At 39.8% G+C, this 25,435-nt stretch overlaps 3 protein-coding genes across 12 annotated transcripts in view; 2 read left to right on the plus strand and 1 right to left on the minus strand.

The window, feature by feature from the left end:
* Positions 1-25,435, minus strand: part of LOC121826335 (uncharacterized) — a 187,933-nt gene that overhangs the window by 121,941 nt on the left and 40,557 nt on the right. The window contains exons 1-3 of one of the 8 annotated variants that reach the window (XR_013052254.1): positions 12,038-12,707; positions 11,407-11,485; positions 10,647-11,109 (exon numbers count right to left, since the gene is read on the minus strand). The exons of 6 other annotated variants lie outside the window; for them this stretch is intronic. Coding sequence is in view for 1 of the 2 variants with exons in the window: in XM_076574694.1 (XP_076430809.1) it covers positions 12,038-12,056 (19 nt within the window). In the remaining variant the exon portion in view is untranslated. Of the gene's footprint in view, positions 1-10,646; positions 11,110-11,406; positions 11,486-12,037; positions 12,708-25,435 lie in introns of those variants that run through there. One more of the 8 variants, XM_076574694.1, reaches the window with a different exon arrangement.
* LOC143266858 (NADPH-dependent 3-keto-steroid reductase HSD3B3-like) overlaps positions 10,708-25,435 on the plus strand; it is a 37,142-nt gene continuing 22,414 nt past the window's right edge. For 2 of the 3 annotated variants that reach the window (XM_076574671.1, XM_076574673.1), the window contains exon 1: positions 10,708-10,846. The gene's annotated coding sequence lies outside the window, so the exon portion shown is untranslated. The remainder of the gene's footprint in view (positions 10,847-25,435) is intronic. The other variant, XM_076574672.1, reaches the window with a different exon arrangement.
* LOC102909786 (NADPH-dependent 3-keto-steroid reductase HSD3B3-like) overlaps positions 10,735-25,435 on the plus strand; it is an 85,168-nt gene continuing 70,467 nt past the window's right edge. Inside the window, exons 1-2 of the mRNA XM_076574682.1 lie at positions 10,735-10,846; positions 12,009-12,076. The gene's annotated coding sequence lies outside the window, so the exon portion shown is untranslated. The remainder of the gene's footprint in view (positions 10,847-12,008; positions 12,077-25,435) is intronic.

The following is a 25,435-nucleotide window of genomic DNA, read 5'->3' on the forward strand; positions in this document are numbered from 1 at the left end:
CCAGGACATCCAGAACTACAAAGACAACCCTGCTGACAAAAAAAGAAAGAAAGAAAGAAAGAAAGAAAGAAAGAAAGAAAGAAAGAAAGAAAGAAAGAAAGAAAGGAAGAAAGAAAGAGAGAGATAGGTAGATAGATAGATAGATGCATACATACATGCATGCATACATACATACATACATAGACATATAGATACATAGATACATAGATAGTTACATAGATAGATAGCGCTAATTCTCAAAGGAGATTAATGGGGAAAATACATGAACTCTGGCTGTTGTAGATTAGAGAGTTACAATGAGTAAACAATTCCACTTTCAAACGAGGAAAGAGGCTTGCAGGGCCCTCTCTTCCCACCCTACTCCCTCCATTTCCTGGGGACTTCTGGAACCTTGCAGAATATCCAGGTTTCCTCCTTCCTTCCATCCATCGGTGTCTGAAGCCTATTTGTAGAAAAGCTCTCTACCTGGAACACACACTAGATTCCAGTAGGTGATTTCCATGGTCCTTCCTGTCCCATATTACACTCTCTATCCTCAACTCCAGCCCTGGAGCAGCCTGGTTACAGTAACCTGTCCCTCAGCCCTACTTCATTACCTGGAAACCATGCTAAACCTTGCAGCAGACCCAGCTTTCCTCTTCATCTGGACCCTCTCTCCCCACCCCACCCCCACATCTAGTGTATTCCCATTTCTTCTTCTTCTTCTTCTTTTTTTTTTTTTTTTGGTTTTTCCAGACAGGGTTTCTCTGCGTAGCTTTGTGCCTTTCCTGGAGCTCACTTGGTAGCCCAGGCTGGCCTTGAACTCACAGAGATCCGCCTGGCTCTGCCTCCCTAGTGCTGGAATTAAAGGTGTGCGCCACCACCGCCCAGCAAATAGATTTTTTTTTTTTAAATTATGTATACAATGTTCTGCCTGCAGGTATGCTTGCTGGCCAGAGGAGGGCACCAGATCTCATTACAGATGGTTGTGAGCCACCATGTGGTTGCTGGGAATTGAACTCAGGACCTCTGAAAGAGCAACCAGTGTTCTTAACCTCTGAGCCATCTCTCCAGCCTCCCATTTCTTCTTGTCAGCTCCCAATACCAAGAATCACTTTGTACCTGGGACCCCAGTGGCTACATCTGGCAGAGACTCAGATATGGGAGTCACACCCTCCTTCCTGTCCTCCATTATGATCTCTCCACTCTCACCCTCAGATACATAACAACCTGCATACATGTCCCTTTTCCCACCTCAGCTTCATTCACTGGAGACTCCAACTCTTGCTTCAGACCCAGGGTCACCCTAGCCCATTCAGGCCTATCTCTCCAGATTCTTCTTTGCCTTTGGTCAATCTATTTGCCTAAGGCACACCTTCTACCATACCTCCAACTCCCTGGGGACCCCATCTCTTGATGTAGACAGGATGTCCTTGACTATTTTCTGGAACAACTCTTTGGCCTTTTTCCTAGCCCACCTCTATTACTCTTTGCCACCCACCAACCTGCAGAAGCATTGTCTACTCAGAAACCACAACCACCACACTCTCCTATGGCCAAGAGAGGGCAACAGAAACCAAACAACAGAGGATCCACACAACAAAGACTAGATGTCAACACCTAAAATCACCTCAATCATCAAAAACCCAGAGGCCAAGACACCAGCATGGAAACATAAGGACTTCAAAGCAACAGTTCTGAATATGTTCAAGGACCTTCCAGAGGATATGGAAAAACCCTTAATGATGTCTATGAAAACACAAAGGAACAGTGAGAGACGTGATGAAAACAGTTCAAGACATGAAAGTCGACATGGAATGGCTAAAGCAAACCCAACCTGAGATAAAACTGGAAATGAAAGGAAGTCAAACTCAGACCTCAGAGTACACAACAGAGATGAGAGAATCTCTGGTGTTGCAGATAAGGCAGAAGAAATAGATACCTCAATCACAGAAAATGTTAAATCTCTGTACAGCTCAGAAAGCTTTGCTGGGTCACTAGCGATGGTCCTTGTGATAATTTCTATAGCTCTCTCTTGGTGAGAACAATTCCAGAGATATGATGTCCATGTCAGTGTTCAGTTGCCGCTGTAGAACTGAGTGTGGCACTATAGCATCTGAATTCTCAGCTGTCCTTGAATGTGCCTGCATGTTTTTCTTAATTTAAATATTGCTTCCCATTACTGAAATGACAAGTTGTCATTTTAAAACTGTGTTGACAAAGCATGGAATAGAAACCCTTTCTTCTTTTCCCGAATCAAAGTTCTTGGTCAGGATTGCACACATACAAACACACACACACACACACACACACACACACACACACACACACACACACACACACACAGAGCCACAAAGATAAACATAAAGAGGGAGACAGAGAGAGACACACAGAGAGATCTCTGTAAAGGCTAAAAGTCTAGAACCCTTGGCTCCCAGATACTACATGTCACCCCTGTCACTTTTATTGCTTATGTTCCCACACCATTGCCTTGCTGATCCAAAAACAGCAAAGAATGCACCAGGGAGCTGGGATCAGGGTGAAATGAACAGGAATCATTTGGATTCTTTGGTTTATTTCCTAACACTAACAGTGTGTTGTATGTGATTAGGCACCAGAACCTGTTGGAAGCCTTTGTCCAGACTAGTGTCACAGCCTTCATCTACACCAGCTCAGTTCATGTTTCAGGGCCCAACACCTACAAGATCATCCTTAGTGGCCATGAGGAAGAACCACGAGAAACTACATGGTTTAATCCATATCCTCACAGCACAAAGATGGGTGAGAAGGCAGTGCTGGCCACAGTGTGTGCATCCTGACCAATGGTGGCACTTTTCATTCTTGTGCCTTAAGGCACAGGTACATTTAGAGGGAGGAAAACTCATTCCTTTCTGGGGTAATGGGTACAGCCCTAAAAAATAACGGTGTTGTGGATGATACTGGGAAATTCTCCACAGTCCAACCATTTATGAGGGCAATGCAACCTGATTTTGTCTGCCAGGGTCCAAAGAGACCACAGATGTCACTAAGCAACCAAGGACAGATCCACTCCATCTCAGATAACACCCATCAGGAAAGCTATGATGATTTACATTGCACCCTGAGCAAGCACTGGAGCCTTCCTCTGCCCCTGCTGCAGCAGTTCCTGTTCTCGGCTTAGGATTCCTTACCATGGAAAGCAGCCAACACAGTTCACCTGGGAAAATGGTCTGAAGCCTTCATCTTCCCACAGAATCCTGGAGGCCATACCAGTTTGTTAAAGGAGCAGCAGAGACCTGGAATATGGGCTGCTGCTCCCTGAGAGATCCCTGGCTTCCCTCCTGCCCAGCCCTGAGCATGATACTCTACAGAATCAGGAGAAACCTTGAGGGGCACCTGGGATGCCACATTTGCCTTAAAAAATGATCCTAGTCAGAAGATAGGGAAGCAGAGCTATTGTCAGCCTACACTTGAGCTGCACAAGACTTTCCTCTGAGACAAACAACTGCCATCTTAGGAAGCTCAGCTGTGCCTAATTGTGGATCATCCCAGCTGGACTAGTCAACTGTTGAAAACGCCTTGTAGAAGAGGGGACAATTCTACTCTAACTGTATATGGCCTCAAGGAGGGGCTAGCGTATATAGGAGTAGAGAGAGGAGGGCTCTGTCTATTCAGCTGTGAGAAAAGTCATCATCCCTACTATGTAAAGACTTTCTAGTGTAGCCTTCTGCAGGGAGCATCCACACTCCTGTAAGTAACTGCCTCACCTATGCACTGAAATTAAGGCCAATAACCTCACTGCTATGGCAGGAGGAACTTTAGCAGTCCCTTATCTTGGTTTGTCATTAGAGACTTAGGGAAGGGGGAATACATTGTTTATGTCTCTTCAAGGAAAGTAATTTTAGCAACAACTTCCATCATCTGTATCACAGAAAGTTCTAGAACACACCTGGATGTGTATGGTTATTCCCAGTCTTGAGTTTCAACTTTTCCATTTACACAGTGAGACAAATTATAAGTTCACAGCAAAATAAAGACAAAAGTATGTGGATTTCACCCAAAAGTTGTCTCCCACTGAGCCTGAGCTGTGGAGCACTGCCCTTCCCTTCACATTTAATTGTTTCTCCTTCTTCTTCCATATCCATAGCTTCCTTCCATCCCCACAATCTTCGCTCCTTTATCCTCAGCCTCTTTCCCTTCTTGTCACTTCCTGTATTGTCCATCTCAATTTTCCTGACAAGAGGAAGCTAAGAAAGACAGGTTTGACATGTGGCAGGATTCAGACAGCAAAATGCACTTGCCACTGAGCCTGACCACCTGAGTTCAAGTCCTAGGACCTACATGGTGAGAGGAGAGAATTAACTCCAGCCATATGTGCCACAGCATGCATGCATGAGCAAATGCACGCCCCCTCATACACACACACACATGCACACACACACATACAATGTAAAAGAAAAAAGGAATAAGTTTTGGAGGCTTATGACATGGTTCTTAACTGATCTAGGAACCAAAAGCCAAAAACCCTGTCAAGCCCACAGAGACAGTGACAATCCAAGCAGGTATGGGTTTGGCAATCTTGAAGGGATAAAGGTGCCACCTTCTAATATTGGATATTGTCTCCTCATCTTTAAATACTGCAGACAGCACAACAGTCTCACCTAGTACCAAGACTTCTTCTTTGTCCTGTTCAATAGCACATCTGCATAGACAGACAACTGATAAAAGACAAAATTGGAAATCACAGTATGTAAGCAAAGGATCTGTAAAGTTTAAAAAAAAAAACTCCAAAAGTACCATTGAGTTCATTTTGTGTTGGCCAACCTCTGGTGGCCATGAGGCTTACCTGTCATTATGCTTTGACCCAGTGAGACTCTGAAAAACAGTTTTTCCTTTGTGATCCACTATCATTTGGAGATAGCTTCTGGTTTAGGGAGATGGGTTTCTGTCTGCTTCCACTTTAAGCACCAAAACTCCATCTGGCATAAACCCATGCAGGTAATGTGACTGCTGCATAATTTCTATGACTTCATAGGTATGTAAATCCTGTTTTGTCTAGAAGGCCTTGTTTTTCTGATATTTTTCCATCCTCTGTGGCTCTTATAATCTTTCTACCCACTAGTCTGCATAATTGCCTGAGTCCTAAAGGAGGAGCTTGTTGAAAACAATCATTTAGGATTGAGTTTTCCAAGGTCTCTCACTCTCTGCAGTATGTCCAGCTGTGGATGTCTGTATTTGTTCCCATCTGCTGTAAGAAAAAGCTTCTCTGATGATAGCTGAGCAAGGTGCTGATCTATAAGCATAGCAGATATCATTAGGAGTCATTTTCTTGTTACATTCTATTAGTAGGACAATAGTATTTGGTTTCCCCTAGATCCCTGGCCTATCTAGCCTCAGGTTCTTGACCGCTTAAGCAGTATCAGGCATGGGTTCTGTCTCATAGACTAGGCTTTAATTACAACCAGAGAGTTATTGGTTGCTCCCATAACTTTTGTGCCACTATCACAACAGGGCATCTTAGCAAGGCAGTCACCACTGTAGATTGCAGGGTGCTGTAGAACAATCTTTGTACACTGTAGATATGTATTATTCTTATTGTGAATAACAAGCTGATTCCCCAACAGTTGGGCAGGAAGAGTTTGAGAGAGACAGCCTGACATAGAGTAAATGATGGGAAGAGGAAGGACGGAGTCTGGAGTCAAGAGCAGATGCTGAGAGAAGCAAGATGGGCATGCTGTACTGAGAAAAGGTACCAAGCCATGTGGCAAAACATAGATAAGAAATGTGTGTTAATTTACATGTAAGAGTTAGCTAGTAACAAGCTTGAGATATTGACTGAGCATTTATAATTAACATTGAGTCTCTGTGTTGGTTATTTAGAAACTGGTGTGCAGGAAATACAAGTCTACCAACATATGGTGTTCCAACATGGGTCTGGAATTTCCACACAAGACCTGAGAGAAAGCTTAAAAAAGTTTTTACACACACACACACACACACACACACACACACACAAATGGAGTCAAACTTGGCTTTCTAGTCTCATGTCTCTCATGCCTACTGTGACTTCTGGTAGATACCAGTACATCATGAGTTAAGCCACATGGCGTGTTCCCTTAATCTCTCACACATGCCAAGGTACCAAGAAGTGTCTGCCTGTGGTCTTGAGCTGCCAGCTTAAGCTCTGTCAGCCCACTGTCGCAATTTGGCATTTTGCTCATGGAGACAGAAAAGATTATAGATATGCAATAAAGAAAGATTACTATGGAAAAACTCTAAATGTGTTTCAGTGTATTTAAAAAATATATGTAGGCTTGAGAGACAAAAAGAAGGTATAGAAAGTCATAATATATATATATATATATATATATATATAATTTTACAAAAATAAGGTATTTGAAAAAAGACTAAAGTAATATAAAAAATAAGCCATATAAAGATGGAAAATAGACATAGAGACTGCATTCTGTATGTTATTGTGTTGTCTTTAGATTTTCTGATTGCTGATAAAGAAACTACAGCTGCTAAGACAAATTTGTTTGTGAAAGCTGCTATATTAAACTAACCTATGTGTTTAAAGGTGTCTTCACTTCAAAATTTAATTCAAAAGATAAGTTACTTTGGGAAAGAGGTTATCCTTTATTTCCACAGGAGATGAGACACTATGGATTGAGTCTTGATTAAAGAAAATCAGGTTTGATTAGGGAAGACTCCCTGAAATCCTGCTATAGATAATAGATAAACAAACAAACAAACAAACAAACAAACAAATAAAAGAACTAGAAGACAGGTAACATGTATTTTACCTTCTCAAATATAAAACAAAAAAACATTTTAACTGACTTATGCACACCACATAACCATACTTTTAGCGTATATTACCTTTAAAATTTCATGTCTTTTCAGAACAAGGGAAACAGACACCAATATAAATAGATAACCCAGATGATCCAGCATCCAGAACAACTTCAAGGTTGCTGGCTGAGATGGTCCAGCCTCACAGACTACTCCAGCCAGGACTTCATTATTATCCCAATTTTCTCAAGGTTCTTTCAAAAATGTCAGTGCTCCCAATCAATAGGTAGTAGTCTAGAAAATGATGCCCAATTTCCCAAATATTGGGTTATAGATGTTTATTATAATTTAAAGGAACTTGGTTACAAGTTGTTACATGTCATAGTTTTAAAAAAGTAACAAAAGAGTTCAATACAAAGATCTCTCTCTCTATATATATATAGAAATGATAAGATAAAAGGATAGATTAATGAATCTACTTTTAAACTAAAAAAGCAGCTATTAATCTTAAATATTTTACATTGTTATGAATTTTGGTATATCGATACAAATTTAAAGTTAATTTTGTTATACTGAATGTATATTTCTACTCTTTTTTTGAGAATTGGATTATACATCTCATTTAAAAATATAATGTATAGTTAAGAAATAGAGGTTAGTAGTTAGTAATCTATAATAGTTAAACTTCTAGTCATGTGAGGTATGTTTCCAGGTCATACACAGTTTTATTTAGATAGATAGTCTTCAAATACTTCAAAGACCTACAGAATATTGAATATGTTTAATTACCTAAGGCTTTTCATGACAATGAGACACATCTGCTCAAGACAGCCCCAATTTACATCCAAAGAAGATGATGGGCATCGAAGAAGCTCTGTATGGAGTTTTTCTTTATGGCAAAATCTACTCATCTGGGCATAAACTGCCCTTGCCTGTAGCTGGAGTTTGCTCCAGTCCCGCTCAGACCCAAGTAAACCCACAGAGACTTATATTAATTATAAACTGTATGGCCATGGCAGGCTTCTTGCTAGCTAGATCATACTTCTTAAATTAACCAATTTCTATTAATCTTTAAGTTGCCATATGGCTTGTGGCTTACTGGTACTTTACATCTTACTTCTCATGGTGGCGGCAGCTGGCAGCATCTCCTGACTCAGCCTTGCACCTCCCAGAATTCCCCTCTCTGCTTATCCAGCCTACATTATACTTCCTGCCTGGCTACTGGCCAATCAGCATTTTATTTATCCATCAATCAGAATAACGCATTTAACAGCATACAAAAAGACATGCAAACGCTTGCCTCAATTATTGAAGGCAAACTGTTACAAAACACAAAAGCAATACAGAAAAGAAAATGACAGCCCCAAATTGCAAAAGTTAGGTAGAAGACTCCTTCAAACTTCCCTGCTTCTCAGAAATGTCTGTTGGATATACCAGGTCCAAAAGGCAAAGTTGGAGGCCCCAATGTTACAGAAGAAATTTGGGTGACTGTCCAGGAAGTCAGACATCCCTGTTGTTAGGTAACATTTCATACTTCTAGGATCTTTGATGGAGTTAAAGACTAAATAGTTAAACTTATAGCCTTCCTTAGTTTTGATAAAAGGTAAATTAGGTATAACTTTAGACTCACATAGATAAGATACATGATAGATTATTTTCTCTAATTTTACAAAATACAAATGGACTAATATTGTAACTGTAATTCTTACCTGATAACTGTTTTAGTTGTATATAATTTTACTATGTTAAAGTTAAAATACTCTTTTTTAATTAGATGAAATTAGGGAAATGCTGTGGAACAATCTCTTTACACTAAATATGCATTGTTTTCATTGTTAATAAAAAGCTGATTGGCTTATATCTGGGCAGAGATTGGGTGAGGTGGCCTGAGATAGAGAGAATGTTGTTAAGAGGAAGGGCTGGAGTCTTGAGCAGATGCAGAGAGAAGAAGATGGACATGCTATACTGAGAAGAGTTACCAAGTGGCAAAGCACAGACAAGAAATATGGGTTCATTTAGAAGTAAGAGTTAGCTTTCAACAAGCCTGAGCTATAGGCCCAGCATTTGTAATTAATATTAAGCCTCTGAGAAGTTATTTGGGAGCAGTGTGGGGGACAGAAACTTCTGTTTATAGCAGGTTTTGTAGGTAGTTTGGTGTTTAGCTTTTTCCTCTGGCAGGGCACAGAGTACTTTCCAGTATTAACACTACTACTCAGAAGGGATGAAGGCTCTACATAGGTACCAGCTCAACTTCTCCATGTTCAGTGAGTTATGTGGGTGTTGTCTTCAACAGTAAGACCTTACCATCAGTTTGTGGAGAGTAACCAACAGCCTTGGCAATAGCCTGGGTAATTTAGTTGTTGTGATGTGGTCTCTTTGGCTAACAATCAAATTAGATTAGATGTAATCCATTCCAACACTGGTGGCTTCATTCATTTGGTGGTGACAGATGTCTATTTGGGGCTTTGTTTCCCCTGTTATTGGTGGTTCCAATTTAGAATTATTTTATACAAGTTGTATTTTAAGAAGTTTCCACTGTATTAGGTTTCCATATGACCTTTCAAATGGCACATAGTTTTAGCCATCCCTCCCAGTATTCCCTCCCTTGCCTGTTCTTTCCTCTCCTCCACATTTGATCCTCCCTTTACCATCCCTTACCATTCATCCATAACTATCTGTTCTATTTCCCCTTCTCAGGGGATTCTTTCTCTTTCATACCTAGTTCCTTATCTATACTTAACCTCTGTGGCTAAATAGATCATAGCCTGCTTAACAAAGGCTTAGCCACTAAGGTATAAACAAATACATGCCATATTTGTCTGTTGGGTCTGTGCTACCTCATTCAGGATGATTTTTTGTAGTTCCATCCATTTACCTGTTGAGTGTGGGTGAATCTGTGCGAAGTTAAGGGGAGGGAGTTGCATGTAAATATGATCAAAATATTTGGTATCAAATTTCAAAGAGTCAATAAAATAGTTTTGAAAAGAGTTGAATCTAAATTGCTTGTGTGACATAACATAAGAAATTAAGATTATCGGCCCAGAAAATTGTTAAACTGTAAGAGTTTTCTCTATTGCAATTAGGTAAGCAAACCTCATTGTTGCTTAGATTTCATTAAATGTTTTTTTCACACATCGATTTTCTCTTACAAAGAATTACAAGAGGTGACACTGAGTTAGTACCAGCTAAGACAAAGGAACTCCAAAATAAACATGAACAGTGAACTCTGTTTGATATCAGGAGAAAGTAGAAAAAAACTAAAAACAAACAAACAAATAAAAACTAGCTGAAAACCTTTACATGTTAACCCTTTATTGAAGTATTAAATACAAAAAGCATTTGCTATCCCTGTTTGTCTACCCGCTGAGAATGAGAGGCCAGGTCTCCATGGGGTGAGGTTCCACTCATCCCATCACATCCCCAGCTCACTTGTCAGGTTTCCAATTCAGCCCCACAGTGGCAATGGCCAGATACACTCTTATTTATAACTCCCATTTTCCTTTTGATTACAATAACACCTTCAAAACAGCATCCACTTGATTTTGAAAACTACATTAATTACGTGCCATATAGAAAAATGGTCTATTATACATATCCTTTCAGTATTGAATGATTGGTTTTTATTAAATATATAGCTAGCAAAAGTACACTAACAAATAAAAAATAGCAGACAGGGAGAAGTGGCATATAGACAAAGAAACATCATCAAACCAGGGCCTTACACTACCCATCAGAAATGACTAGAGTAGCCCAAGTGGGAGAGAAAGCAAAGTAATCTCAAAGAAGGCTCTTAAAACACTGACAGAAATGAGCAGGGTGGCTCTGCTGAAACAGTTTTGCTGGAGTTTGACAACATTGGTGGCCTTTGGATGAGAATGACCTCATAGACTCACATGCTTGAAATATTGTTCCCCTTTGGTGGAAATGTGAGGAAAGCATTAGGATATATGGCCTTGCTGGAGGAGGTGTCTCTGAGGTGGACTTTGAACAGCTGCTGCTCCTAGTGGGCACTCTGCTTCGTGCTTCCAGATCAAGAAGGGAGCTCTCTGCTGTGCCTGCTGCCGTCCTGATCTCCAACCCCAGGAAACAAAACGTGAGTCCAATTTAATGCTTTCTTTATAAGTTGCTCTGGCAGTGATGTCTTGCAATAGCAATACAAAGTAACTAAAACTTGTTACTCAGTTATTGCCTTGTGAGAAGGTTTCCAGTTACATGGGTGAGCTTCCCATTTGCTATTCCCACAGTAGGTATCTTTATACCATGAGACAAGCAATTACCTCTGTTGCCAATGATTCTTCCATCTGTTCTGGAGGGCTCCATGTCTTGAATACCTTTAACTGTTTTCTGTTCTCCTTTCTCCTCATCACGGGGACAAAAGACAAAAGAGTTTACCTGAGGAAAGGCCCTTGAAGGGCCTTTGAGATAAACACTTGAGTCTGAAACTGGGGGACTCATGCTCTCAGACTTGACTCCCAATATGTGTAAACAGTAGGTATCAATTTACGAACAAAAGAAGTGACAGATGCGTCTTCTGCTAAGGCAATCTTCTCAACTCCTTATTCACCCACTCTACAAAGCTTCTCCCTTTACCACCTCCATGTGTTATCCATAGCTAATTACACTGTCCTTATAAATATGGTGAGGGCCATTTACCTGGTTTCTGTGCTGAGGGGACATGTTTCACTTCCATGTCAACAGTAACTGACCAGGTAGGCAACTCTGAGTGAATAAACTGTAAAACGAGGTACAGTAGACACAGATTTCATCAAATAGCCAGCACAAGAAGTGAAGATGAAGGAAGAGGCAGAAGGCTTTGAACATAAATGTAAATGTGAATTGAAGGTACTGCTTAGTGTGAGTGAGTTGCATAATCATGATGAGAATCAAGAAGCAGAAGCCACCGGGAGTCTATGGTGGAACAATTAATCACTGTACTGTATAAGAGAAAAGGGGAGAGAGGAGCACATGGAGGGAGGGACAGAAAGAGGGAAGCTGGCTCTTATACTGGTTTTGGGGACCCTACAGCTCATTGTTCAGCCTTAATATATGGGGAGGTGCTGAGTCTTAGGGCAACTCCACAAGTGATGCTTTGCTGATATTCATGGGATGGCTGCCCTTTCCTAAATAGAAATGGAGGAGGAGTGGATTGGGTAGGGGGAAGAGAGGGAGGTTACAGGGATGGACTGGGAGGAAAGGAGGAAGCAGAAACTGTGGCTGGGATGTAAAATAAAGAAACAAAGTTTTTTTTTTTAAAGGCATAATGGGGGAGAGAACCATCCTTTACCATCAACTGATCCCAGCATCGATATCAAGGTTCTTCCAGGTCTGTTCCTTCTGGCTGCTCATCCCACTCCCTGTAATGTAGTTTCTCAGCAACTTCTTCTTGCCTCAGGCTACCCTTCCTGGGGAATCTCCACCTAGCAGAGAGAGTTGCATTCTGGTTAAGGGCACCTGTCCCTGTTGAAAGTGGTTGTTCATTAACTTATTGATTATCTGACTTGTCTCTCTAGACTCCAGCAGAATACCTGAGAGCCTTGCACCCAAAACTTGTGCTCATATATAAATTGGGGCCAAGATGAGTATTGCATGATATTACAGAAGGCAAGAATGAAAGAAGATAATGTATATAAAGAAAGTCCCTTGGCCTCCATGTCCAGTATGTTCTAACTGGTTTGGGCAGCCCTATCCCTATGGTATTATAATTTGTGGCTTCTGTGGCCTTACTCTTCAGTGTAGCCAGTTGTTGGCTGCAGGTGTTCTATGTTCTTTGCATCTCTGATACTGAGGGTTCATATTCCAGCCAGTGCTTCACCATTATAGCCTCATGTATCACTCTGTCAGAGGCTCCTTACAGTGAATCTAACCCTGCTACACATTACTCTGAGTTCAAAGTCTTTCTTTAAACTCTAGGTAAAAGCCTCCATGATTCCAGAACACCTACATTATCTGTGCCTGGAAAACTAGCATTATGATAATGATGTCAGGTTCTGCCAAAAATTCCAGCAGTAGACAGAGCCTCTTGGACCAAGGCTGCAGTGGACTCTAAGTTTTTGAATCTAGGAAAACACATCCATAGGCAACCACCTTTGAGTACAGCACCCTGCAGCTCTCTCTTTGAAAGGACTTTCAGATGCATGCTGTTTCACACAGTGGAGTCTGTGGTCCAGAAACATGGTGTCACATTGAAATTTCCTGTCCCAGATTAATTAGCCCGTTACTTTTGAGTCAAGCCTTACTAACACAAGTGGTTTCTGAATCAACAAATCGTTCACATTTGAAATGCTACAGTCCCCATTGAAATAGTAGTCTTTACTATCCACACATCTTTGGCATTCTGGTGTTCTGATCTCCCACCTATGTGTGTTAAGATAATACAGCTTGCATGAAAAGATTCTTCTTCTTTTGTTTTTATTTATGTTTGGTTTTTATTTTATTTCTTTGTTTGGTTTGGTTTTAGTTTTTCTTTTAAACTCAGTTTTGTTTTTTGGGGAGATATTGCAAGGGCAGCGGACAGATACGAAGTCACAGGGCAATGAGTGGGATAGAATGCATGATGTGAAATCCACATAGAATCAATAATAAGCAAGGCCAACAATTGGGATACTGGTGAGGTTGTTGAGGCCATGGCAAAACTCACCTATGATGATCCTGGTACAGAAGGTCGCTGAAAGAATATTAAGAAGAACACATTGAATGTTTAGACTGATTATTGCATCATGCAAAAGAATAATCAGGCCATTAAAGGCAAAATCTGCACCCTTGGAGGACTGGATCAGGGACACACTTAATATTGAGTCTCATGACTATGATGATATGTGGATAGGAGAAGCAATTTCAAAATGTTTGAGGAATGTCAGATGTTTTGGGTATGAAAAACAAGGTCATTTGAAAAGGGAGTGTAAACAGGGCATTCCAAAAAAGAATGATTATTCCAGGAACAAGGGCAACAAATGTCCCTCCCTTCTGGATTATGCAGAAGGTGTGTGGTAAGGGTAAACATTGGACCAAGGAATGGAGATCAACAAGAGACAGACAAGGTAATCCTTTGCCTGTGTCCTCGGGGAAACTCCCAGATGGGGCTCATGCAGCACAGCAAATTCAGTTCAGACCTTTCCTGCCATCATAGAAGAAACCCCTACTCAGAGCAATTAAAGAACCAAATGCCTCTTGGAATAAACCAGGCATTTTAAAATGAGTAGTGTTCGTCTTTGTAAAGAAAATAAGAGAAAACACTACTCATTTTAAAATGAGCAGTCGGACAATTTGGCAAGTAACTCAAAATAAGACCATTTGGTGTTTTCCGATCTTCATTAATAACCATCAGGTCTGTGAAATTTCTTGCAATGCACTGTGGAATAATTTTTTTCAGAGCCAGTCCTCTTTTGTAATAAACATGCACATCTGATATAACTGTTGAGAGCTGTTCACAGAGTCGTACTGTTCTCCCATGATGTATATGTGATGTTGTGATGAAAATCTTAGGAGATGTCTGTCTGTTGAAGTAGGAAGCAAATTCATCAGTAGCTTCAATATAAGCGACCTCTTCATCATTGGAGTCTACTGTGGTTTCATCATGGACTCGTTGATTGTCAACTGTCTTTTGAAAAGGCTTTGGTGGAGCCTTATCACCAAGTATATATATCATCCTTAATGTTTAACTTTCCTTCCCATGCATTAAGGGTGGAAGGCATTTGCTAATTTCCACAAGTGAGTCTGAGTTAAATTGCCAAATTGCAGGAAAGGATTTGATGTTCCATCTCCACGCTTTTGAATAGATTCATTAACAGAAGAACTAATATCTACAGTTCCACTCAAACTATACTGCTGCCATCTTAACTTTGAGTGAGAATATTTTATTTGAGAGAAGCCATAAATCAATGATGTCTCTATGGGAGATATTGATTAGCACTCAAGATTTCTCTCACATTTTTGCCAATGCACCCAGTTAGATTCCATGGTGGTAACCCTCATCTCACAGGAGAGTAGATTAGTGACACTAATCTCCTGTCCTTCAAAACCAAATGCATGAACCAATTAAAACTTACTATGATAATCCTGGGTAGTATCGATTATAGATAGCTACACTTGAAAGATTATATTTAGACATTGAATTCCATTTCTCATACAAATAGGAACTCCTTGTACTTCCACAGTATAATTTTTAATCTCTTTACTCTCTTTCATTGGCTGAGCAGGACCTCGGTTGTCATAAGGACCAGGTAGCCAAGAGGATCCATTAACCATCATAGGAATATTCATAACCCCCCAACTTTTGTGTAAGTTAATCGGAGGATTAGGGATAAAGGTCCAGTAAGTATGACCAGTCCCCATTACCTGTGTAGTTACCACAGACAGCATAGCAAGGAACAAAGTTGTAGCATTTAGAGGTCTCTGAGGCATTTGAGTTATCACCTCCCCTTTGTCACACCAGTTTTTAAGCTGTCCTCAGGTGGGAGAATTAGCTGTCTGCTGTAAAGGCCTTCTGCATTTTTTATTTCCCAGAGGCATCTCAGCCAAGGAATCCATGAGACACCTTTTGCTCATGGAAGATTTTTTATCAGTTTTGATGGGGTCCACAATCTTTTATCTCCAATGGAAACATAAGCATACTCTTAGCCCCTGTCTTAACACTTTTGCTGGTTTCTATTTTGATGTGAAAACACTTATAATAAATGGGCTGACTCAATTTAGCAGGTTTTTCCACAATCCAATGTCTTTCAGCAGATGTTGTCACTGTTTCATTAGCTTTTTAATTTTTTTAAATTAGTAATGCCCCCCCAATTGCTACATTTCATTGGAAACATAAAATGAGGCATTATCAATTTTAAATTTTATCAGTATGCCAATTATACCAATTGTTTTTAATAAATGTGTAATTATAAAATCAACCTTTTTCAGAGCTTAAGGCAGATGCTCATTGTAATCCAGAGTATATATATCAATTATATAATGAATATATTTTAATTTTCCAAATTCTGCTAAACAAAATATATCTATTTGTCAAATTTCATTTCTTTTTTTTTCTTTCTTTCTATCTTTTTTTTTTTTTTTTAATTTATCGAGACAGGGTTTCTCCGTGTAGCTTTGTGCCTTTCCTGGAACTCACTTGGTAGCCCAGGCTGGCCTCGAACTCACAGAGATCCGCTTGGCTCTGTCTCCCGAGTGCTGGGATTAAAGGCATGCGCCACCACCGCCCGGCTTAAATTTCGTTTCTTTATGTACGTTTAGGATTAGTTCCTCCAGGTGAAGAAACTTGATTATACAAAGAACAAACAGAACAGTTTTTTTACAATTTCCTTACCTTGTTGTCAAGTATTAGAAAAAAAATTTTCTTAAGTCCCTACTATTAATAAGATGTTTCTTCTGAAATTCTAAAATTTCCAACACATTTCCTATCAGTAATTGGTTAATCTATTTATTTTCTTTTGCTAATGTCCCAGGCAACCCAGTATGAGAGCAAATATTGGCAATATAAAATGGTAAATTCCTTTTTTGGATTGCAGGTGTAGTTGTACAAATAATAAAGTTAATTTTGAATTACCAGGAATAAGTTCAGTACTTTTTGTGCAATACAACCCTTTCTGCATATTGGGAATCAATAATTATATTACGACATTTATTAAAGTTTAATAAAACCATCAGAAGGCATATGACCCTGATTTTTTTCAAGTAAATCATATCGACTTTGAAGTACTTACTAGTTTCCTGCTTTATAAGCAGCCATTCCTAATTTACTTCCATCAGGATAAAATGTAACAGTCCCAGAAATAGGTGTTCTTTTTATTATGAGGGGAAGAATCTAACCAGTTGGTTTAATTAATTGAAGTTGCTCTCTTTTTGGATATTTGTCATTAATTGCTCCTAAGAAATTACTATAAGCTCTGCCAATCAACATTAATTACCATAATTGCACAATTTCAGCATCAATATAGGGTACCACAATCTCAGCTGGATTCATTCACAACAATTGAGGAAGAAACATTTTTTTTTATTGGTCTTTAACTTTTTACTTTGTCTGTGAGATAGGAAAATTCATTCCAAAATATTATTTCCCCTCTGCATAAGGACTCCAGTAGGGGAATGATTGGAAAGTACAATTATGAAAATACATTCAGTTGTAAGATCTAATCGACTCACATAGGCATTTTGTAAGTTTTGTTCTACTTAGGCTAATTCCCTTTCTGCCTCAGCTGTTAATTTTATTGTACTGTTTAAATCTGCGTCATCTTGCAAAATTTGTAACAAATGACTTAATTCTTAAATAGATAACCCAATGGCAGGCTGTAACCAGTTAGTATCATCCAATAATTTTTTAAACCATTGAGAATATGTAACTGATCTCTTTTAATCTGTACCATTTGTGTCTGGATTCTCTGCAGGCACTCCCCCAACTTCTATCCATCAAGGCTTCCTAAATTTCCCACAGCTTCTGCAAACAACACAACCAACTCTGGACCAGTGATTCAACCACATGCACCTACAGGGTATATTTCAAGTTCAAACCATACCAGCTCAAAGTATACACTTCCTGTTCAAACCAAAACTTTTGAAATGATAGACAACTACAGGTGTTTCAAAATGCATGTATTCCTATGTCCAAAGTTCTCATAGTGTCAGCACTAGCGGTGATGATCCAAAGTCCAAAGTAAAAGAAATCTCTTAACTGTAAACATCTATTAAAAAATAAAAGAGTTTACATACTTCAGTACACAAAGGCACAGAGTAAACATTCTCTTTTTGAAAGAGGAGTGGGGCATGACCAGAGCAAAGCAAACTGAGTCATAGCAGGGCACACATGGAGTCCTGGGGTCCTCTATCTGACAAACTCCTGATGAAATTGTTTGTGCTCCGAAAGGTCTCCCTTCCCTTGAGCATCACCTGCCGTCTCTTCAATTTAGGCTTGTTTGTGAACACCCAGGTTTGATTTCGTGTTCTCAGAAAATGACTGCTGAGCCAATGCCTGGTCTTGATGCTGCTTCAAGCCAAAAGTCTCCAAAGGACATCTACACTTAGGATTGGGATTAGGTGTTTGGAGGGGACCTCACATTCTTGGGCACTTAATGCTTGGTTGCTCACACTATTTGGAGAGTAGCCTTGCTAAACAAAGTGTGTCTCTAGAGAAGGACTCTGAGAGTTCAAAAACCCACACCGTTCCTCATTTGTTCTCTCTGCTTCCTGATTGCAGTTAGAGACATGAGTTCCTGTCTGCCTCCACACTTCCCCTCGATGATGGCTATAGGCTCTTATCACTTAGGGACCATAACTCAAATCACCCCTTTTTCTATAAGTTGCCTTAATCATTATGTTTTATAGTAGCCATAGAAAACTAATCAATAGACAAATTGGGTGGTTGGAGCCCTCTAAACCTTTTAACATCACACATGTGGTACATGTAAGATTTCAAGTTTGCATTGCTGGGTTTCAGTCTTGATTTAGTCCAGCATTTCATCACTATGCCCCTATTCCTCCCTAGTGTAATTGTAATGTATCTTCTTTTCCATGCATACTAGAAGTATATAATTTGCTTTTACAGGAGTTTGCACATAAGACATTGCTATGAGTCTGCCAAGAGACTTTGGGGTTTCAAAACAGCACCAAGACTGTGAGAGACTATGGGGACTTTTGAAGTTGTACTAAATACAGTTTTTTTTTTTCATTATGAGAGGGCCATAAGACTATGGGGTGGCCAGAGAGTAGAATGCAGAATATGGTAGTTTGAATTAGAGCCCCACCCAATTCCAACCCCTCATATTCTTAGGCATCTGAATACTTGGTTCCCAAGTAGGGATACAGTATGTGTAGGTTTGGAGATGTTAACTATGTCACTGGGGGAGGGCTTTGAACATTCAAAAGTCATGAGTTATTTTCAGTGTAGTTACTCTACTTCCTGGTTGGAGCTCTGGGTGTGAACTCTCAGCTGGTCCTCATATTTGCTGCAACACTTCCCCATCATGATGGTGATGGGCTCAACCTTCTGGAATCAGAAGCCCCAATTAACTCTTCCTGTAATAGCTTTGGTCATGGTGTTTTATCACAACAGTAGAAACATAACTAAACAGTGACATAGCATCCTCTTTTCCAAAGACTTTTCTAGAATTTATTTAGTGTGTGTGAATGTTTTGCCCACATACATGTATGTATACCACATGCTTGCCTGGTGCCTGCAGAGAGGTCAGAAAAGGGTTTCAGATTCCTTGGAACTGGAGTTACAGATAGTGAAGAGCTCCCATGTAGGCTCTGGGAACTGAACCTGGGTCCTCTGCAAGAGTAACATGTGCTCTTAACCACTGAACCATTTCTCAACCCCTGACATATTCTCTCTCTCTCTCTCTCTCTCTCTCTCTCTCTCTCTCTCTCTCTCTCTCTCTCTCTCTCTCTCTCTCTCTCTCTCTTGTTTTTTCAAGACAGGGTTTCTCTGTGTAGCTTTGCACCTTTCCTGGAACTCACTTGGCAGCCCAGGCTGTCCTTGAACTCACAGAGATCCGCCTGGCTCTGCCTCCCGAGTGCCACCACCGCCCGGCCCTGACATATTACTCTTAAAGGTAAAATTAATTGGGATTCTGATGAAGGCTTGTATTTATGGATTAGATCTTTTAAGGGGAAAAACGTTATAGATAAGGCTGGGGGTTAAAATAACTAACAATATTTTCAAAATGTAAACCATATTTTTTCTGAATCTTGTACCATTTAGGTTCCTTTTTCTTTTAAAATTTACCACAATACACTTAGTTTAGTGGCTAAGTGGGAAGCTGGTTGTCTCTCTGTATGCATCTTATGCATGCCATTTGATTCGTCAGATCCATTCGGTGTGGATATTACAGAATATACAAAACAGTCAGTTAATTCTTTATTTAAAATACACGAGAGGAAGTTGTCAGTAAAGGATGTTGATTATATCCTGAGTAAAAATACATGCCTATTTTTTCAGCTAAAAGGAGTTCCACAACCACTAAAATGTAAGCAACTTCCCTTCATATATGAGGGATGAGGACATTGTTAGAAAAAGAGAGTTGGGGTTCCCTCTATGGGGTCCTAATCTAGTAAATAAAGAAAACTTGGGAATGATGTTATTAGAGTCTAAAAGAAACACAACGGTAGACAAGTTATAAATGCCAGCACCTGCCAGCAGGAGGGCGATGGAGAACAGAGACAATGAAAGTCCTGCTGTTTGAAGTAAGCTGGCATTGTCAGCAATAGAAGGCAGCAAACACATGTATGGTAGAATGTGGGGGCTTCGTAAAATGAGTGAGAAAGCCCAGAGAGCAGTAGGGAGCATGGCCAGGCTTTGACCAGTGTCATAGTTAGGGTTTCTATTACCATGAAGAGACACCATGTCCACTGCAACTCTTTTTTTTTTCCTTTTCTTTATTAAGAAGTTTTATACTCACTCAACATACTATCCAGAGATCTCATTTCCTCCCTCCTCCTACCCCACAGGTCCTCCCTCCCAAGCCATTCTACATCCCCACATCCCCCAAATCAAGGTCTCCCATGGGGAGTCACCAGAGTCTAGCACACTGAGTCTAGGCAGGTCCAAGACCCTTCCCACTGCACCAAAGCTGCACAAGTTGTCACACAACAGGCACTGGGTACCCAAATGCCTGCCCATGCAACAGGGACAGATCCTGATCCCCCTGTCTGGGTGCCCCCAAACAGTTCAAGCCAAATACCTATCTTACCCAGCACCCTGCCTCTTCCTATTCCCATGATGTCCTCATCTATCATGGTAACTCCCTCCCTGTCTTCCCACTCTGTCCCTGTTCCAGCTCTATCCTCTTATTTCCCTATGTTCTCATCCCCCACTCCCAGTCCACTCCTGTAGTCCACTTCTCCTTCGGTGGGCCATCCATATGTCCCTCCAAGGGTCTTTCCCTGTTAGCTAGCCTCTTTGGAGCTGTGGGTTGCAGTCTGGCCATTCCTTCCCTCACATCTAGTATCCACTTATGAGTGAGTACATACTATGTTTGTCCTTCTGAGTCTGGGTTACCTCACTTAGGATGATATTTCCTAGTTCCATCCATTTGCCTACAAATTTCATATCATTGGTTTTTACTGCTGAGTAGTACTCCATTGTATGTAAGTGCCACATTTTCTTTACCATTCTTCAGTTGAGGGGCATCTAGGTTGTTTCCAGGTTCTTGCTATTACGAATAATGCTGATATGAACATAGTTGAGTATGTGTCCTTGTGGTTAGATTGAGTATTCCTTGGGTATATGCCCAAGAGTGGTATAGCTGGGTCTTAAGGAAGACTTATTCTTAATTTTCTGAGAAACTGCCATACTGATTTCCAGAGTGGCTGTACAAGTTTGCCTTCCCACCAACAGTGGAGGAGTGTTCCCCTTGCTCCATATCTTCTCCAACATAAGCTGTCTTCAGTGTTTTTGATCTTAGCCATTCTGACAGGTATAAGATGATATCTCAGAGTTGTTTTGATTTGCATTTCCCTGATGACTAAGGATGTTGAGCAATTCCTTAAATGCCTTTCAGCCATTTGAGATTCTACTGTTGAGAATTTTCTGTTAAGCTTTGTAGGCTATTTTTTAAATTGGATTGTTCAGTATTTTGAAATCTAGCTTTTTGAGTTTTATATATTTTGGAGATCAGCCTTCTGTCAGATGTTGGGTTGGTGAAGATCTTTTCCCATTCTGTAGTCTATCCTTTTGTTTTATTGACCATGTCCTTTGCTCTACAAAAGCTTCTTAGTTTCAGGAGGTCCCATTTATTAATTGTTGCTCTCACTTTCTGTGCTACTGGTGTTATATTTAGGAAGTGTTCTCCTGTGCCAGTGTCTTCAAGACTACTTCCTACTTAGATTTACTTGGACTTGAGTTTTGTGCATGGCGACAGATATGGATCTATTTGCAATCTTCTGCATGTTGACATCCAGTTCTGCCAGTACCATTTGTTGAAGATGCATTTGTTTTTTCCATGGCAGAGTTTTGGCTTCTTTGTTGAAAATTATATGTTCATTGGTGTGTGCATTACTATCAGGGTCTTCAATTCAATTCTATTGGACCACATGTTGGTTTTTAATGCCAGTACCAAGCTGTTTTTATTACTATAGCTGTATAGTAGAGCTTGAGTTCAGGGATTATGATGTCTCTAGAAGTTGCTTTATTTTTATTTTTTTTTTGTTTTTTGTTTTTTTGAGACAGGGTTTCTCTGTGTAGCTTTGCGCCTTTCCTGGGACTCACTTGGTAGCCCAGGCTGGCCTCAAACTCACAGAGATCCACCTGGCTCTGCCTCCCGAGTGCTGGGATTAAAGGCGTGCGCCACCACTGCCCGGCTAGAAGTTGCTTTATTATACAGGTTTCTTTTAGCTATCCTAGGTATTTTGTTTTTCCATATAAAGTTAAGTATTGTTTTTTCCAGGTCTGTGAAGAATTGTGTTGAAATTTTGATGGGGGTTGCATTGAATCTGTAGATTGCTTTTGGTAAGATTGCCATTTTTACTGTTAATTCCACCTGTCCGTGAGCATGGGAGATTTTTCCATTTTCTGATACAGTCTTCAATTTCTTTCTTCAGAGTTCTTATCATACAGGCCTATCACTTGCTTAGTTATAGTTACCCCAAGGTAGTTTATATTATTTTGTGGCTATTGTAAAGGGTGATGCTTTTCTGATTTCCTTCACAACCCATTTATCATTTGTATATAGGAGGGCTGCTGATTTATTTTGAGGTAATCTTGTATCCTGGCACCTTACTGAAGGAGTTCATCAGCTGTAGGAGTTTCCTGGTAGAATTTTTGGGGTTCTTTAAGTATACTATCATATTGTCTGCAAATAGTGAGTGTTTGACCGCTTACTTTCTAATTTGTATTCCCTTGATCTCATTTTGTTGTCTTATTGCTCTAGCTAGAACTTCAAGTACTATGTTGAATAAGTATAGGGAGAATGGAAAGCCTTGACTTGTTCCTGATTTTAGTGTAATCGCTTTGAGTTTCTCTCCATTTAATTTGATGTTGGCTGTCAGCTTGGTGTAACTTGCCTTTATTATGTTTAGGTATGTTACTTATATTACTGATCTCTCTAGAACCTTTATCATGAAGAGGTGTTGGATTTTGTCAAAGGCTTCTTAAGAATCTAGTGAGATGATCATGCATTTTTTCTTTCAGTTTGTTTATATGGTGGATTACATTGACAGATTTTCATATGTTGAACCATACTTGCATCCCTGGGATGAAGCCTACTTAGTCATGGTAGATAATTTTTTTATGTGTTCCTGGATTCAGTTAGCCAGTATTTTATTGAGTATTTTTGCATCAATATTCATGATGGAGATTGGTTTGTAATTCCCTTTTTGTTGCATCTTTGTGTGGTTTGGGTATCAGGGAAACTGTAGCTTCATATAAAGTTTTTATATTATTCCTTCTGTTTCTATTGTGTGGAACCATTTGAAGAGTATTGGTATTAGCTCTTCTTTGAAAATCTGGTAGAACTATGTGAGGAAACCATCTGGTCCTGGGCTTGTTTTGGTTGGGAGACTTTTAATGACTGTTTCTATTTCCTTAGGGGTTGTTGGTCTACTTAAATAGTTTATCTGGTCTTGGTTTCAATTTGGTATGTGGTACTTATCCAGAAAATCATCCATTTCTTTCAGATTTTCCAATTGTGTGGAGTACAGGTTTTTGAAGTATGACCTGATTATTCTCTGAATTTCCTCATTGTCTGTTGTTATTTCACCCTTTTCATTTCTGATTTTGTAAATTTGGATGCGCTCTCTCTGCTTTGTGGTTAATTTGGATAAGGGCTTATCTATCTTGTTGATTTTCTCAAAGAACCAACTCTTGTTTCATTGATTCTTTATATTGTTCTCTTAATTTGATTATTTCCTGGTTTCTGCTTCCTTGGATGAGTATGCTTCTTCTTGTTCTAGAGCTTTCAGGTGTGCTGTTTAGTCATTAGTGTGAGATTTCTCCAATTTCTTTATGTGGACAATTAGTGCTATGAAATTTTCCTCTCAGCACTCCTTTCATAGTGTCCCATAAATTTGGGTTTATTGTACATTTGTTTTCATTGAATTCTAGGAAATCTCTTAGTTTTCTTTATTTTTCCCTGATCCATTGGTGATTCAATTGGGCATTATTCAGTTTCCATGTGATTGTAGGCCTCTGTAATTTTTGTTGTTGAAATCTAACTTTAAGCCATGGTGGTCCGATAAGATACAGGAGGTTATTCCATTTTTTTTGTATCTATTGAGGTTTGCTTTGTTACCAAGCATGTAGTCAATTTTGAAAAAGATTCCATGGGGTGATGAGAAGAAAGTATATTCTTTTGTGTTAGGGTGGACTATCCTTTAGGTGTCTATTAAGTCCATTTGAATCATAGTGTCTGTTAGTTCCCTTATTTCTTTGTTAAGTTTCTGTCTGGCAGACCTGTCCATTAGTGAGAGTGGGGTGTTGAGCTTTCCCACTACTGGTGTATGGGTTTGATGTGATTTAAGCTTTAGTAATGTTTCTTTTCAAAATGTAGGTGCCCTTATATTTGGGGCATAAATATTCAGAATTGAGACTTCATCTTGTGGAATTTTCCCTGTGATAATTATGTTATAACCTTCCTAATCCCTTTTGATTGATTTTAGTTCAGTTTGAAGTCTATTTCATTAGATATTAGGATAGCTACACCAGCTTGCTTCTTAAATCCATTTGATTGGAAAGTCTTTTCCTAGCCTTTTATTCTAAGGTAGTGTCTCTCTTTGAAGTTGAGGTGTGTTTCTTTTATGCAGCAGAAGGATGGATCTTGTTTTCATATCCATTCTATTAGCCTGTGCTTTTTATAGGTGAATTGAGACCATTAATATTAATGGATATTAATGACCAGTGATTGTTAATTCCTGTTAATTTTTGGTGGTAGTGTTGTCTGTTTCCCTTCTTTGGTATTTGTTGGTGTGGGACTATCACTTTCCTATGTTTTCATGGGTGTATCTACGCCCCCCTAGGATGGATTTTTTCCTTCTAGTGCTTTCTGGAGAACAGAAAGAATAAACGGCATGTTGTTTGAATTAAGCTGGCATGTTCAGCAATAGAAGGCAGCAAAAACATGTATGGTAGACTGAGGGGGGCTTCATAAAAAGAATGAGAAAGCCCAGAGAGTATGAAGGAAAGATGGCCAGGCTTTGATCAGTGTCTTAGTTAGGATCTCTATTGCCGTGAAGAGACACCATGTCCATGGCAACTCTTATAAAGGAAAATATTTCATTGTGGTGGCTCGCTTATACTTCACAGGTTTGGTCCATTGTCATCATGGTGGGAAGCAAGGCAGCACACAGACACACATGGTGCTAGAGAAGGAGCTGAAAGTTCTTGCATCTTGACTCACAACAGGAAGTGGACTGTCTCACTGGGTGTAGATGAGCATTTATGAGACCTCAAAGCTCACCTCCACAGTGACAACTTTCCTCCAACAAGAACCCACCTACTCCAACAAGGCCACACCTGCCAACAGTGCCATTCTCTTTGGGGGCTATTTTCTTTCAAACCACCACAGCCAGTATCTGAGAGAAGAAGGGATCAAAGGAAAAGAAAAAGTTACATGTTTCTGTGTCACTCGGAAAAGTGGGCAGGCTTTGTTACACTATGCAATAGAAGCACTAAAACCAGCTACATGGGAGATGAGTTTATTGGAAAGAGAAGAATATTATATCATTAAGGGGCTAATTGTTTCTCCCATCTCCTTTGCCT

Source organism: Peromyscus maniculatus, chromosome 6, assembly GCF_049852395.1.
Source record: "Peromyscus maniculatus bairdii isolate BWxNUB_F1_BW_parent chromosome 6, HU_Pman_BW_mat_3.1, whole genome shotgun sequence".
Classification (NCBI taxonomy): domain Eukaryota; kingdom Metazoa; phylum Chordata; class Mammalia; order Rodentia; family Cricetidae; genus Peromyscus; species Peromyscus maniculatus.